This window comes from Xiphophorus hellerii, chromosome 22, assembly GCF_003331165.1.
Source record: "Xiphophorus hellerii strain 12219 chromosome 22, Xiphophorus_hellerii-4.1, whole genome shotgun sequence".
Classification (NCBI taxonomy): domain Eukaryota; kingdom Metazoa; phylum Chordata; class Actinopteri; order Cyprinodontiformes; family Poeciliidae; genus Xiphophorus; species Xiphophorus hellerii.
In genome coordinates this window covers 18,305,564-18,319,309 of record NC_045693.1, presented here as the reverse complement: position 1 = coordinate 18,319,309, position 13,746 = coordinate 18,305,564, and the positions used below count along the sequence as shown (strand labels likewise).

At 37.7% G+C, this 13,746-nt stretch overlaps 1 protein-coding gene across 2 annotated transcripts in view; it reads right to left on the bottom strand.

The window, feature by feature from the left end:
* sorcs3b (sortilin related VPS10 domain containing receptor 3b) overlaps positions 1–13,746 on the bottom strand; it is a 61,384-nt gene that overhangs the window by 6,376 nt on the left and 41,262 nt on the right. Inside the window, exons 13-26 of one of the 2 annotated variants that reach the window (XM_032553630.1) lie at positions 13,641–13,732; positions 12,728–12,835; positions 11,365–11,482; positions 11,120–11,253; positions 10,461–10,574; positions 9,837–10,008; positions 5,572–5,758; positions 5,163–5,296; positions 4,687–4,810; positions 4,268–4,380; positions 3,832–3,969; positions 2,249–2,348; positions 787–892; positions 520–680 (exon numbers count right to left, since the gene is read on the bottom strand). In XM_032553630.1, coding sequence (XP_032409521.1) covers positions 520–680; positions 787–892; positions 2,249–2,348; positions 3,832–3,969; positions 4,268–4,380; positions 4,687–4,810; positions 5,163–5,296; positions 5,572–5,758; positions 9,837–10,008; positions 10,461–10,574; positions 11,120–11,253; positions 11,365–11,482; positions 12,728–12,835; positions 13,641–13,732 — 1,801 coding nt within the window. The remainder of the gene's footprint in view (positions 1–519; positions 681–786; positions 893–2,248; positions 2,349–3,831; positions 3,970–4,267; positions 4,381–4,686; positions 4,811–5,162; positions 5,297–5,571; positions 5,759–9,836; positions 10,009–10,460; positions 10,575–11,119; positions 11,254–11,364; positions 11,483–12,727; positions 12,836–13,640; positions 13,733–13,746) is intronic. The other variant, XM_032553631.1, reaches the window with a different exon arrangement.

Sequence of the window (13,746 nt, the reverse complement as noted above, 5' to 3'; positions counted from 1 at the left end):
CCTGTTTTAATGGATTAATGGATCACAGTAGTTCACAGATATTATTAGTCTGTATTTAATTTTGCCTGAACAAAAACGACGGAGTAACAACCGTCATACCCTAGATTCTGAAATGTAGTCTTTGAAACTCATTTAGGATAGATCAAAATGAGGTTTGTTATTTACACTGTAGTGTTTCAGAATACTACTTTGGAAATGACTCATTAGCAGCTATATCTCTTCTAAGATGATTTACTAGATCTCCAAAATATTGGCATTTTGTAATTTTTTAAACTATTCCATACAGAACTTTGGTCCTTCTGGCAATGTAAAGTGCTTTATAAGTAAAGCTGGAGTGGAATGATACTACTTCCCCAACTATATATTATGTTATACAGTATTATGTGTTTATTTTATGACATTCATCATTTGAATATATTTTAAACTGAAGCAAAAACTGATCTCGGTATTTCTTCCAATGGTGCTTAAGTACAGTGTGCTGCACAAAACTGCAAATAGTGAAGGTTTGAAACTGATTACCTCTGCTTCTGCCTTCCAGCTCTTTCTCCATGAGTTCTTTCTGAGATGGAAACTCGCTTAGCTTGACCTTGGACATGGCATCGTTTTGACCTACTGTGCTTATCACCTCTGGATCCTTCTCATGGGGGTCTTCAGTCTCCACATGGATCCAAGGAATTTTCCTGAAAGAGACAGTACACCAGCAAAGATTTTTTTTTTAGCCGTTTCATTTAAAAGATTAGGTTCTAGAATAGACTAGAGCGTCGTTTTGGATGCGGGCGGACAAACCTTTTGAATTTGTAGATAAAAAATGCAGCTATACCAACAAAGACCACGCTGATCAGCATTAGCATTGCGGGCCCACTGTGAATTGAGTTTGAATCCACCAGTGGTGCTGAAACACAAGCACATTCGAATCCGTCATATAAATATCGACACAGTCAGGAACCATAAAACCTATACTGCATATAATTAATTTTAAAAGACATTTCTGATGGAAAAAAGTATTTGTAGCCACAGAACCACAGCTTTGTTAAAGACATAAAGTGAATGCCGTATTCAGAGGTTGAAGGTTCATCTGCATCTGTAGGCTCTGATAAAAGTATGACAAAAAGTACGCAACTTCACCCTGCAGCTGTACTCAATTATTCCGAATGTGCGAATATAAAATTGCACAATTTTCTTTTTAAAGTTTTTTTTATTATTATTTTTATTGACTTTTTATGACCATTGTTAGTACAAAATGTTTTCTGAACAAAGTTGAAAATGACATCTTTCAGTTTTTGCTCTAAGAGGTAATTTACCATGGTAGATAATTACAAGCAGACTGGACTTGGACTTGCATCAGAGCACTTTTAAAATTCTTTCATAGCGTACTGGCATTTAACGTCTCCAAGCCACTGTTCTTAGACTATTTTTTTTTCTTACAAATTTGTGCAATTTTAGTCATGAACATGAATTTAACTATTAGGAGCCAAAAGCCAGAGTCCAAAAGTACAAGTAATATATAATGTTTAAACATTTTCCCTTTCACTTATGGTTGTTTGTCTTCCAGAGGGATTACTTTTATTACTCAATCCCATGTAACCACCATAGCTGCAATTTAAAGAATTGGACTTTGCATGTTATCCTCTGAAGGTGTTAAACGAAACCTTCAGGACAACCCTGGTCTCTCCCTGGGGACCGTCATGGTGCAGCAGCTTATGCATGCTGAGGTGCAATATTCAAAGCATTTCTCCTCACCACCCATCTTTCTCTCCCACTGATAGAAGACGATGAAGTGTTTGACCTTTCAGGATCATTTTAAAGGCAACCCAGACCTTTGTGTGCAGACACAAATGAAGACAGATCCATCGGTGGATGAAAAGGGTAAAGCCACGTAGGGTTGATCGACACATTTGTGCAATATGTTAATGACCCGATGACCCTGCAGATTTCCTTGGCGCATACCTAATGCCCTCCTTGTCAATCACCTCATCGATTGACTAATTTCAAACAGCTACTGTACCACAGCTTCAGGTTAAAAAAAAAAAAAAAAACTGACACTCTGAACAATGTTTAAGTCCTGTGATAAACTGTACTTGAAGTTTTAACTATAGATAAAACCTTGGGTCAAACAGTTCAAAGAGTCTTTGAAAATTGCAAAATTATGTTAACAGGTTTGAATCTGTTATCTGTTGGCAAAAACAATAGAAATGTAAAACTAGAGTGGTTTGTAGAAACAGTGACCTAATGTTGCAGCAGGACTTACCCAAGGTTTGCTGAGTCATGGACACGACAATGTGAATATTTGCTTTTAGCTCAAAATGGACCAGGCCTTGGTTCAGGGCAGTGACAAAAATATGTGATATCTGTTTAGAAAAGATAACACCAAGAATGTTATCAGACACAATCCAGATTTCTCATTGCAATCATTTGACTCTTAAAATAATAATGACACTAAAGAGCAAAAAACTTAGAAATGCAATGCTGAAATAACAATCTGGAGAGGATATTCTTTATTAGACTTGATTTGCTTACTTTTTGAATGGCTCTCTTGTGCAGCCCAAGGTAAGCTAATATGCTACATCAGACAAAACATTTCCAGTGTACAGTTCTATCCTTACCAAAAATAATAAGGATGGTTCAGTCCCCCAGACACCTACCAACCCTCTCGACTAACTGGCTAAATGTTGCATAAAGGAGAGTCTGGCAATGCATGAAAATGGGACATGTTAATGGCTATTCTCCTTTCAGTTTCCAGGCACAATGCAGAACAGAAATGTCCAGGGAGGAGTTTCTTTTTCAAATGGGTGAAAAAAAAAACGTTTTTGAGCACAGACTGCTCCAAAAGTGTCACCATGAGAAAAAGAGAACTTGCCAGACTGATTTACAAAGCTAATTAAGTCTGTTATGATGTTTTGGTGTTAGAACTTAATTTTTCATTGAAGTGTCTATTTTGATCATTTCTTTGTCGTTTCTTTAATTTGATTTTTGCCTCTTTGTGTTTTTATTTCCTGGTTCATTATTTATTGCACATTTAGATTTAGATGTTTGTTTACAGTACTGTTTGTGTTAGTTTCAGGATTTTCCCTTTAGTCTATTTTCTCCTTTTCTCCTTCTCTACCTATTTTGTATTAGATTTCCTGTTTCAAGAACTTTTTTGTTTTCTTGTCTGTTTTTTTTTTTAAGAATTATGATCATCCTGTGCCATTTTCCCAGCCAGTAAGTGTCCTCAGTTTTCTTTATTTCATTTTCGGCAGTCCACGTCTGTTTCCCATCTAAATCAGAACACCTGTCCTCAATCAACAATTACTTGTCCCAGTTTTTAAACAGCAGGAGTTTCTTTTGCTCCATTTCAGATAATTTTGTTGCCATGCTGTTCTTACTGTGTCCTATTGGAATCTTTTTAGCTCACCATTGGGCCAACATTTTAATAGTTCAAACAGCAAACTGTTGTTGTTGAAGTTTTTGTTCAAAATGAAAGCTTGTTGAATCTTAATTTCATGATTTTTGCCTACCTGGATTTGGGTCAAAGTAAGACCTTTTTTCCTATGTTCAAGTGAATAACATGCATGTATTTCTTTTTTCTAGAATGTGACCAACAAAATTAAATCACAGATACAAGCAGCTAAATTGAGCTACCTATGTAGGGTGACTAGGCTCACCCTAAGAGATATGATCATAGAGGGGGAGCTTGAAGTAAAGCTGCTGCCCTAAAGTTTAAGACAATATACTGATATGTAGGAACAAATTACACCGGAGCTGATATGTTTGCTATTAATGTTGACGGTTTGCTTTTTTTATTACCAGAAATGTTCAAATGAAAAAATTTCCACAAGTCGCGTCTCTTACTGTATCCAAAGCCTCCTCGCTTCTTTTCTTGTGCTCACTTGACATTTGCTCATCAGACAGAATAAAAAGCTCAGCTGTGGTCGGAAGTCCAGGGTACAGAGACACCATCAGCTGACTCTCAGAAACCCCGGGCACCTGCTGGGACACGAATGACAGGTTTAACTCCATTAAGGAGCTTAATTTAAGTTCGAGACCAAAATATAGCAATATCCCGTGTTTCTCCACAGCAAGAGTGGCTGACATCGCCTCTAATTCACACTAGTTATTCACACTAGTGACCTGTCATCACAGATCACCTCAAAAAAAAAGGCTCATGGAGGACAGAACTTCATGGCTGTGTGGTTATTATTGCACAGGGTTTTAAAATAGTAATGACCCTGAAAGTAATGGGGTTCCAATGTTGGTTTCAGGAAGGATCTGTTGGGACTTGATGTACCTGTGACAGAGCTGTCCGCACCACACGGCCTATGTCCTCCCTCCACTCGGGGATGTCAGGATTGTGTTCGTCAAGAGCTGGTGAAAACGACAACAGCAGTGACCTGAAGAACTCTGGAAAAAAGGGGTGAAGTAGTATGTATTAGAACATGAACGCTACTTCTAGTTTAGTTTTTGATTAATATGATGTGCAGATTTGTCTATTTTCATTTGGGAACATACGCCTTGAAGTTAATTGCTCTTCCAGATTTTATGTTCGCATAGCGTGACATTTTATTCATTAGATAGGTCTACACTGACATACATTAGGCACAGCTAGCAGTGCTGACCGTGAGGCATCACTTCCCCTCCTCTCCGACAGTAACATATTGCATATTCATGTACCTATAAAGTGCTTTGAAGTCTGTCTTTTCCACTCACCTTTAACAGTTATAACTTTTGAGTCTTCCAATACGCTGCTTCCACAAGCAACCTGGACCGTGACCTTGTTTTCTCCCTCTCTGAGAAACATGTGCGAGATGCTTCCTTCCAGAGTTATAATGGGCTGAATTTCAAAAGAAAAGAAAAAAAAACAAACAGAATTTCTCAAGAAAATGCTGAATAAATACTACATGTATGCAGCCCTTGACTCGCCGTATAATGAATAGTTGTTTCAGTGAATATAATCAACGGGATAAAAAAGTCGGATCCATTTGAGCTCGATCTTCCACGAAAAAGGGGGGGGCACAAGCCCAAGATTTACAGTATTTGTGGAAAAGCTCCGTAGGTTTGCGGTTTTAAATTAATACGGTGGTGCAAGGACAGCAGAAGAGGAGTGGGAGAGTGGAAACAATGACAGTAAGCTGGACAAAGACGAAGACTGAAAACAGTAGTGGGAGGAGGTGATGCTCCCTCACCTCGGAGCTGTTTTCAAACCACCAAAAGAAGGTCAGAGTTCTTGTGTGGCTTGGCCAAACTACTGCCGTGAGATTAGCTGCTTTCTCCCTGATGGCCACAATGGGAGCGGAGAGATACACACGATCCACTGGACCTGAGGCAGTAGCAAAACACATGCAGATATCCATACATGCATTAGATTAATTTAAGTAGTAAACACTGAGTATTGAATTCATCACAGATGATGTACACTGCAGCTCAAAGTGTGTGCTTTTGCACGTTCAACAAGCCTGATATGCATAAAAGTATTAGGAGTATGACTGACATGATATTTGCCAGTGTCAAAATGTGACTATCCAGAAAAGCGAAGAGGCTTCATGCTATATGCTCTGCTGCAGGAATGAGTAATGACGCTACTTATCCACGTACTGGTGATGTGCAAAAAAAGTGCGCTGCTGTCAGATCCCAGGTTGTTTTCTGCAGTAGCTATCACACGGTAAATCCCAGTCTTTCTGTAGATGTGCTTGATGCCGTCGTCGGTCCGGCTCAGGTTAGAGTATGTGATCTTGATTCCGTCCCCGAAGTCTAGCTGGATGCTGGTGCTCGGAGACTCTCCCTGCGGATACACAGGATGACATGGCATCTGTCATCACAGCTTAGGTCAGGACACTTCTGTTAGGCCAAGTACAACTGGAGATATCCCGGCCCGTTGCTTAAGTGCTGAGGCCTGGATGTCCATTAAGCAGTGCCACTGAAATCATGTAGGCGTCTATGGATAAAAGGTGACATAAATCCATCTGAGAAAACAAGATGAAAAGCAAAAGTCAGAAAGGTCACGCAGTGCCCAAAAAGTAAAGAAAAGTTTATGGACTGCAGCCATTTTATAAAATCCTTTAAATTAGATATGCTACAATATATTGCTTTGCAGTCACTGACACAATTTAATTCAATTTAGGGAAAAATAGCAATAGTAGAGGAATGCTTGGATGCAATATTTGGTGATCTATAATATTTTGGGTATGTTTCAATCAAACTCTTCTTGCCAATAACACATTAGGTCAGTTGGATGGATCTACAGTTTCTTTTTTGGAGCCAACATTTGATGCATAGTTGTGTTCATAATTTACCATCAGGTGTATTATGGCAATAGGAAACCAACGGCAATGGCATGCATGCATCTGGTTCTGTGTAACTGTATCATCAATTAAAACAGGTGCTCTCAAAATAATAGCATTGTGGAGATTAATGTGGTCAGTGTGGTCATTCATCTTGTTGTTTTATCTTGTTCTTACAGTGACTTTGAGTCTTTTGAAAGGTAGTTTCAATAAAATGTGTTATTATTATTATTATTATTTATTATTAAAAACAAATGCCAAATAACTGACATTTATTTAGGGACAAAATCAATGAATGTTCATGTGAAACTCTGAGTAAAACAAGTTTTTCCAGAGTGTTCAGAAGAACAGAGTATAAACAAAAAGGTTTATTGAAGAGGGGAACAGATACAAAGTCAAATTATTTAAAAATAGAAACCAATGTTAGAAAAATGTCTAAGAATACAGAAAACAACCATTGGAACGGATCACAGAAAAGCAAATAATAACAAAGAACAAGTCAATATTCGCTCAAGAGGGAAATAAATCTAATGTTAGTTGTGAGAACTGTAATAATAAGAAAATGTCAATGAGAAGCTCTGTGTAAGAATCCCAGCAGGAATACCCTTTGTCAGTCCATTTGGTCTAAAGAGGGGTCTTCTTGCAAACATATCAATCTATGTTTGAGCTGAAGAGGTTACAATTTGCCAAAAACAAAACCTCAATGAATGGCCAAAAGATAAATGGCACAAAGACTTCTGGACAAGTTTTTCTAGTTAGGTCTACGAGCCTTAATTTCTTAATTAACCTCAAACACTGAATTCAACCCACAATGGTCTCACCTGGGTCATTTCCATTTCTGAACTATTTATCAATTTGAATCAATCAAAAATACATCAAAAGTCATCTTGTCTTATGCCAAAGAAGAAAACGCTTTTGAAATGTTTTTTTTTTTTTTTTTAAGAAGAGACCAATTCAAAACAAAACCTGAGCAAAGCTGAGCAGCATCTCAGACTTAGACTGAAAAAATGCAAGAGATGGAGAGGTCACATCAATTTGAAGACAGTAGTCCAATTAAAAACTTGTGGGATGATGTCAAACATCCTGTTTTTGAGTAAAAGGAAGAACAGAGGAACAGTGGAGAGTAGTCCGATCATTCTGGGCTAAAATACCTATCATGTAAACAAAAGCCTTAAATACACAGATTTTGAGCTTTGATCACTTTTTTTTCAAAAGGCACTGGATTAACTTTTAACAAATCTGCAGATTTTACTGACAGAAGTGCCAATGCTCCAAGAGAGGGATGGAGAAGTTAGAATCGACAAGAAAGACAAGAGTGATGAAAATTTTTGCTAATTGCAATTATCGTAACTACTGTGATCACAGTAATCAACAATATGGTAAAATGGTAAATTACCCATACTTGTACAGTCCTTTATCAAGACCAGTGGAGCCCAAAGTTCTACACACTACATTTAGTCATTCATCCATTCACATTCACACACAGCCCTCTGACCATCGCCAGCAGGCAAGGAAGGTGAAGCGTCTTGTCCAAGGACACAACGACTAAGACGGACAGCAAAAGTTACAGGACGAATTCCTACCACCATCGTAATTCAGATTAAATTATTTGCTATATATAAAGTGTTTAATTTTATTAAAAGACAATTTTGAATATTAACTTAGGTATTGTTTACTCTAACCCTATAAAAGTCTTAAATACAATCGTTATTTTTCACAACTTGTTAAATCAGCCTCAGAAAGTTCATTTGTGGAGCTCACCAGAAAAAAAAAACCCTAACACCATGTCAACTGTTTTCAGGCTACCCTTGAAAGAAGAGGTAGTTCCAATTAAATCTGCTAACAGCTGAGATCTAAGGATAATCCAGGGCAATGACGCGGTTGGTGATGCCCTGACTTTTCTTCAGCCATTATAATTGTGCTGTGTGTGCGGGTGTGGGGGTGCATGTGAATCTGTTAAGACCAATTCTGATATAAACAATGATAATGGAATTTAACAATGATAATAGTTTATATATATATATATATATATATATATATATATATATATATATATATATATATATATATATATATATATATATATATGTGTGTGTGTATGTGTTGTGGGGGCGTGGGTGTGTGTGTGTACTCATTAAATATTTTCAATGAGTCACCCTCCACATGTCAAATTGTCCTTGAGCAAAACACTGAAATCACACATCGTCTCAAATGTGCTCCTATTTGTGTAACTTTAGACTAAAGCAGTGCAGTGTGAGTGCAAGGACTGCTGCTCAAGTCAGTAGGTTAATGGGCAATAACTTGCACAAATACTTTGTAGAACTTGGATAAAAGGAAAATAAAGTAGTGTGTATCATGGCATGCATATGGTATTTCAAGTATGATCAAATATGATCAGAAGGTGTGATGTGAAGAGCAGCACATGTGACCTTACAATATAGGTGTACAAATATAAAGAATCTAGAATAGAGCTACTGCTTATTGCCATGGATGGTGAGATGTTTTATTGTAAATAAATATGGCCATGATTCAAAAGGAAAAGCTCATTGCGAGATTTGGAAGTTACACAGCCCTTTAGTACAGTGCAACACTTGGGCCTTAGTAAACTGAAACTCTAAGATGGAAATTTTTGCAAAATGGAAAAATCTGCTGCATTTGCACATTCTGCTGGTGGTGACAAGAGATTTTTATGAACACATTAAGTAAAAAAAAACAAAAGCATGTTTTTGGCGTATGTATGGAGATAATTTTGAGTAGCATAGAAAGACAGCTGAGTCAGGAATCACAGCTTCTTCAGTATGTAAAACAAATCTGCCACATAAGCACCACAGATTACACACCTGCACCTAAAATGTTACAGAGATGAAATGATAGCCTTACGCTATTCTATCTAAATCCCTGACTCACATCAGGATGCTACATGCTTGAAACCAAAAGTGAAACGTTAGGGGTTTGCTGCTGTAGACTAATAATTGTATGGCCACTTGGGGAGACTTATTAATATTATTCTCAGATGATAAAACGCCTACTATGCAACAGAACTCTATACCAAAACCCTGTGACCTCAATATTCAGGGTCCATCAAAAGTGACAGGAAAGGCATGGCAGGACTCACTGTTCAACATGTTTAAAATATATAGTACAATGACAGGATACAATATGACAGACAACCAAATAAACCAACAATTTTGAAGCCCAGGGTGAAGATGCCTAGTAATGAGTTCTAAAGTTTTTGTTTGTTTCTTTGTTTTGTTTCTGCACCTTTATCTAATTTTGTCTTCATTGCTTTTCTATTGAACTAAGACTTAAAAAACACTCTGAACAATATAAAATAAAAATCTCTCCTTCAAGTAGTTGAAGTTATTCACATACCATAACTTTTCCTTTCAGTCAATTTATTTGGTGCCAGGCATATAGTACAAGTCATGCATACACTTCCTGCATAGCCCCATCTTGTTCCTCTCAACATACATGCATGGCATTCTGTTGCACTAAAGACAAGTTGTATAGTATCCCTACTACACAACAATTGACACTACATGTTTATTTAAACACAAATTATGTAAAATTCTTACTCACATTATCAAGGTGGATCATGAAAGTAACATTGCTTCCAATGGCAGCACTGAGTTCTCCGTGGCTGGTGGACAGATGCAGGCCCTGGGGTGGTTTGGGTTGGCATGCAACCCTCTTAGGCAAGTACACATTTCTTCCTTCCTCCTTACAGTTATTGGACAAAACCTTACGATACCTTTCAAGCATAAAGTGGAAAAGAAGCAAGCATAAATAACAACCAGTACTTATGTTCTAAAATGAAGAGATGCATCATCTGACACTGATGTGCACACTGCACTTTTCACACACACTAGAGGTGCCACCGCCACACACTATTGGTTTTATCTTTCACCTCTGTAGTAAAACAATGGCAGTCTTTCAACAACGTAGAGATTTAGCTTGAATTGTTCCAAGTATACATAAATCTTTCGCTTACAAAGTGTGCAATTGATTGCTTTGTTTATTTATCTTAAAGAAAATGATACACAAGATGCAATATACTTTGTATTTTTAGCTCCCTTGAGTTTTTCTTTTCACCCATCCTGGTGGTAAACTATGATTTTCTGTTTTCATTCCATACAGCTTGTAAAACAAGATGAGATTGAATAATAATGTTTGTTGAGAGACTTAACATTGGGGCCCACTTACCCTGTGCTGTTAAGGAAGCTTTGGCTGGAGCTGCAGCTTTTAGCCACACCATTTGGATTAAACCAAAAAGCAGGAGAGCACTTCCCATCCGCCTGGCGCTCCCAGCCATAGTCACTGCCAAAATAAAACAAAAACAAACAAAAAAAGAAAACACATCACTTCATGACATGATAAACACTGCTACTCAAAATAATCTACAAGCATTCGTACTGAGGCAAATTTTCTGCGGTTAGAGCTTCATGGAATATTTTAAGACCTTAACTAGAGACATGATTGTCAGACAAGCAAGATCAAAGAGAATTTCAGATGGACGGATAAAAAATATTTAAAATTCATTTAACGATTCATTATTAATTGAATTCTAATAAGTTATTTGACATTATGCAAATTAGAAAAGCATGATGAAGGTTCTAAACTAAATGTTTCAAGCTGCAATTAGAGTCGCACTGCAGTAAATGTGCAATGTGCGATGTGGTATGAAAATAGGAAGTTTTTCAGGCTGATGCCTTTGTTTTTCTCTTACAAATTTCAACAGACAGCCTAATTACATGCAATAAAATATGCTTGGTGATGAGTTGATTGGAAAACACATTAAAAAAATTACACTCTGCAGTCCTCTCTGGACAAAATAAGAGAAATACAAATAAAACAGTCTTCACCATTCGAAATCATAGGAGTTGCAGGGACACGGCTCTGAGGAGTAGATCCTGGAATAATCTTGAGCCAACATGCAACGGTTGCCAGGCCGCCGCTTCATATACTTCTGCTTCTCACCCATCACACACTGCTCTTCCTTTTTCACATAAAGAAAATTGTGTTTGGGTTGTTTAAGAGCGTGAATTTCAACAGCAGACAATTTTTCAAGGAACATGCGTGAACAGGCATGCAAGAATATTTCTGTTACCTTGTTGTGCAGGGACCATGTCTGATAGTCACCGTCCATGCATCTCCTGCTAAAAAGACCCTTGTAGTCAATCTTGATCAGCTGCCACTCTGAACGGTGGCTGAAGTGTCCGAAAAAACTGCAAGAAGATTAAAGGAAATTCCTGATTTCCAACAGAAACCATGCCGAGATGTAGAAATACACTTTTTGAAATCTGTGTCTGACATGTAGATCTGAATTCTGTAGTAAAAAAAGACCCCTTCAATACTTAAAGTTGATGAAAACACACACATTTAAGATAAGTATTTTAAATCACATGAGCTCAATGAAATTAATTAGTAAAATGAAATGTGGGCTCAAAGCTGCAGAAGGTAACTTTAAAAAAAAACTCAAAACTTTTACATATTTTTTTTAAATTGTATTTATGCTTATACAGTTTAATTTGAGTCAGGTAATCTGTGAAAAAAAATCAATATCCTGTGGTTCTACAACCATCTGCAATAATACACTGGTAAATAAACTTGTTCAGAAACAACCAATCAAAGCCCAGAGGAGGGTCCTAGCACTGTCACCCTCCCTCTTGCTCTAGGTTGCACTACTAAGACGGCAATGACGACAGATGAACAGTTTTCAGTTGAAAAGCGTACCTAAAGCATGATGCTGCCACCACCTTGCAAGAGAGTGAGGATGGTGTGCTCAAGGTGATCTACAATGTTAGTTTTTCACCAAACATATTCTATGAGGGCAAAATGTCCAACTTTAGTCTCATTGGACCAGAGAAGAAACCAAATGAATTATATGGTGTGTTCCTCTGTCCTCATGATGCTGTTCATAAACTACAAAACAGCTGCATTTATAACAAGATTTAATTACACAGTGACTGCCTCCATCTATTTGTAAGGTGAGTTTTGGATGTAGTTGGTTGTATGGGTTTTCTTTAGGGTTGGCAGAGTAGAGTCAACTGTGAAAATGTTATTGCTGTGATATTTTTTCACAGCAATAAAAAGTGTAACTAAAGTGGATTTTGTTGCAGTGCAATAGTCTGCTGTAATCATCACTTTCACCTTTGTCGTTCACATAAAGAGTGTGGCAAACTCAGACAATCCTACAACATTGAATCATGAGAGTCTTAATCACTGAATAAGCTCCAAACCCCTGACTGATAATACATACCCACCCAACAACACAGAGCACAAGTTTAACATGGCAGGGCAGGAAACCTCCGATACAAACGGTAGACAAGTGCTTTTACTGTGAGGGCAGAACGATGCTGGAAACATTTTAATGTGGAACACCTGTGGAAAAATTTCTGCTTAAACCCGCAGAAGAGCTCAATCTTAAACACTAACATCTTCCTGGGCTGTACCTGTTAGTCTTTGCTTACGTGATAATGTGATTGTCAGACTCAGGCTCCATTAAAACTCCATCCACATACAGAGGCACCAAGGAGAAACTGTGGCGATCCCATTTCTTCCCTTCATCAAGACTGATCCTGCATAACAAAGACAATATCTGTCAGTGCATTAAAACCCCTGTACTCCTGTTTATCTCTCTAAAGATGGAAAATGTGTTATTTATTCCATGTAGACGTTATCAAATAGGGTACGTACACCAACTATACAATGGGAAACAAGTAAAAGTGAAATATGATAAAAGATTTTAGGTCATTTAGCTTTTGCCATGTTTGAAAAATGGAGCCCAATAGCTTCTCTTCACTTTGAAAAATTAACTTGACAGCCGGCTGAACAAAGGAACAAATGTCCCTCAGCCCAGGTAAATGTTTGAAGGTGACAAAACATCAGAAAGAAAGGTATGACTCAGATTCCAACATCAGAAATAGATTTAGGGGGGGGTTCAAATCACCTTTCTTTGAGCTTAATCACTTTTGACAGCATTGTAGTGTGCAGGGACATCAAAGTAGATAGTGTTACAAAGCTCCCACAATGAGGGACTTATGAGGGCATTCTGAGTCTCATATTTCCATCCTGCTCCACTTCTCATTTACATAAAAGCACTCAAACCTTCATATCCAACCAAGAGTACAAAGCTGTAACACACTCTCTTCTGCTGGAAATGACAGCTCTGAAGCCACAGTGGCGATACAATAATCACATAAAGTTGGCCCATCAGCATTTCAAAACATTAAGTGTAATCATATGCTGTACCACCACCCCCAACCCCAGAGCCCCTGAATCCCCCACCCAGTTCAAAATTATATTCAGGTAATTTTCCACTACACCCTCAAACCTACACTTCCTAGCTCTGGTATGCTGCTTGTAACAACATGCGATACCTACCATAGTTGTCTAATAGGCATTGCCGCATGAAGAACTGCAAGCAAAGCTCCTCCGTTGTCAAGAAACCAAATATTGTACTCTTCGTCAAAAATCTGAATTCAGTTAA